The sequence below is a fragment of the Coturnix japonica genome, unplaced genomic scaffold (assembly GCF_001577835.2).
Source record: "Coturnix japonica isolate 7356 unplaced genomic scaffold, Coturnix japonica 2.1 chrUnrandom608, whole genome shotgun sequence".
Classification (NCBI taxonomy): domain Eukaryota; kingdom Metazoa; phylum Chordata; class Aves; order Galliformes; family Phasianidae; genus Coturnix; species Coturnix japonica.
Window position 1 is genome coordinate 35,618 of NW_015439981.1, and position 1,687 is coordinate 37,304.

The 1,687-nt window shown below is 58.0% G+C and overlaps 2 protein-coding genes across 3 annotated transcripts in view; one reads left to right on the plus strand and one right to left on the minus strand.

Annotated features, from left to right (window-relative positions):
• LOC107307458 (basic proline-rich protein-like) overlaps positions 1-1,100 on the plus strand; it is a gene marked incomplete at its 3' end in the record, with an annotated part of 3,656 nt that extends 2,556 nt beyond the window's left edge. Inside the window, exon 3 of the mRNA XM_015850966.1 lies at positions 540-1,100. Coding sequence (XP_015706452.1) covers positions 540-1,100 — 561 coding nt within the window. The remainder of the gene's footprint in view (positions 1-539) is intronic.
• Positions 1-1,589, minus strand: part of LOC107307457 (creatine kinase M-type) — a 37,185-nt gene extending 35,596 nt beyond the window's left edge. The window contains exon 1 of one of the 2 annotated variants that reach the window (XM_015850964.2): positions 1,530-1,588. The gene's annotated coding sequence lies outside the window, so the exon portion shown is untranslated. Of the gene's footprint in view, positions 1-1,529 lie in introns of both variants that reach the window. The other variant, XM_032441824.1, reaches the window with a different exon arrangement.
• Between the last annotated feature and the right edge of the window lie 98 nt (positions 1,590-1,687).

Genomic DNA, 1,687 nt, shown 5'->3' on the forward strand with positions numbered 1-1,687 from the left:
CTTTGGACCCCAATCCCAATCCCAGCCCCAATCCAGGTCCATTGGACCCCAATCCCGATCCCGGTCCATTGGACCCCGATCCCAATCCCAATCCAAGTCCATTAGACCCCAATCCCGATCCCAGCCCCAATCCAGGTCCTTTGGACCCCAATCCCGATCCCAATCCCAATCCAGATCCTTTGGACCTCAATCCCAATCCCAGCCCCAATCCAGGTCCTTTGGACCCCAATCCCAATCCCAATCCCGATCCCAGACCTAATCCAGGTCCTTTGGACCCCAATCCCAATCCCAATCCCGATCCAAGCCCCAATCCAGGTCCTTTGGACCCCAATCCCGATCCTTTGGAACCCAATCCCAATCCCAATCCCAATCCAGGTCCATTGGACCCCAACCCCAATCCCAATCCCAATCCAGGTCCTTTGGACCCCAATCCCGATCCCAATCCCAATCCCAACCCAACCCCAATCCCAATCCAGATCCTTTGGACCCCAACCCCAACCCCAATCCCAATCCCAATCCCGATCCCAATCCCAATCCAGGTCCTTTGGACCCCAATCCCAATCCCAATCCCGATCCCAGTCCATTAGACCCCAATCCCAATCCCAGCCCCAATCCAGGTCCTTTGGACCCCAACCCCAATCCCAATCCCAATCCCAATCCCAGTCTGTTAGACCCCAATCCCAACCCCAATTCCAATCCCGGTCCGTTAGACCCCAATCCCAATCCCAATCCAGGTCCTTTGGACCCCAATCCCGATCCCAATCCCGATCCCGGTCCGTTGGATCCCAATCCCAATCCCAATCCCGATCCCAATCCCAATCCCGGTCCATTGGACCCCAATCCCGATCCCAGCCCCAATCCAGATCCGTTGGACCCCAATCCCAATCCCAATCCAGGTTCATTGGACCCCAACCCCAATCCCAATCCCGATCCCGGTCCGTTGGACCCCAATCCCAATCCCAATCCAGGTCCTTTGGACCCCAATCCCGATCCCAACCCTAATCCCAATCCCAATCCCGATCCCAATCCCAATCCAGATCCTTTGGACCCCAATCCCGACCCCAATCCCAATCCCAATCCTGATCCCAATCCCAATCCAGGTCCTTTGGACCCCAACCCCAATCCCAATCCCAACCCCAATCCCGATCCCAATCCCGATCCCGGTCCATTGGACCCCAATCCCAATCCCAATCCCAATCCAGATCCCAATCCCAATCCCAATCCAGATCCTTTGGACCCCAATCCCAATCCCGAACCCAACCCCAACCCCAATCCCAATCCCAATCCCGATCCCAATCCCAATCCAGGTCCTTTGGACCCCAATCCCGACCCCAACCCCAACCCCAATCCCGATCCCAACCCCAATCCCGATCCCAATCCCGATCCCAACCCCAATCCCGATCCCAATCCCAATCCCAACCCCAATCCCAATCCCAACCCCAATCCCAATCCCAACCCCAATCCCAATCCCGATCCCAATCCCGATCCCGGTCCGTTGTGTCCCGCTCCGGTTCGGTTCCGGTTCCCACCTGCGGTTGGAGATGGTTGGAGATGGTCGGATCGGATCGGATCGGATCGGATCGGGTCGGCACCGGGAGGGGCTGAGGGGGGCTCCGATCCCACAGCGACATTTATAACCACGGGGAGACCCCGCCCCAAATGGGGGGGGGCAACCGGGAGGGGGGGG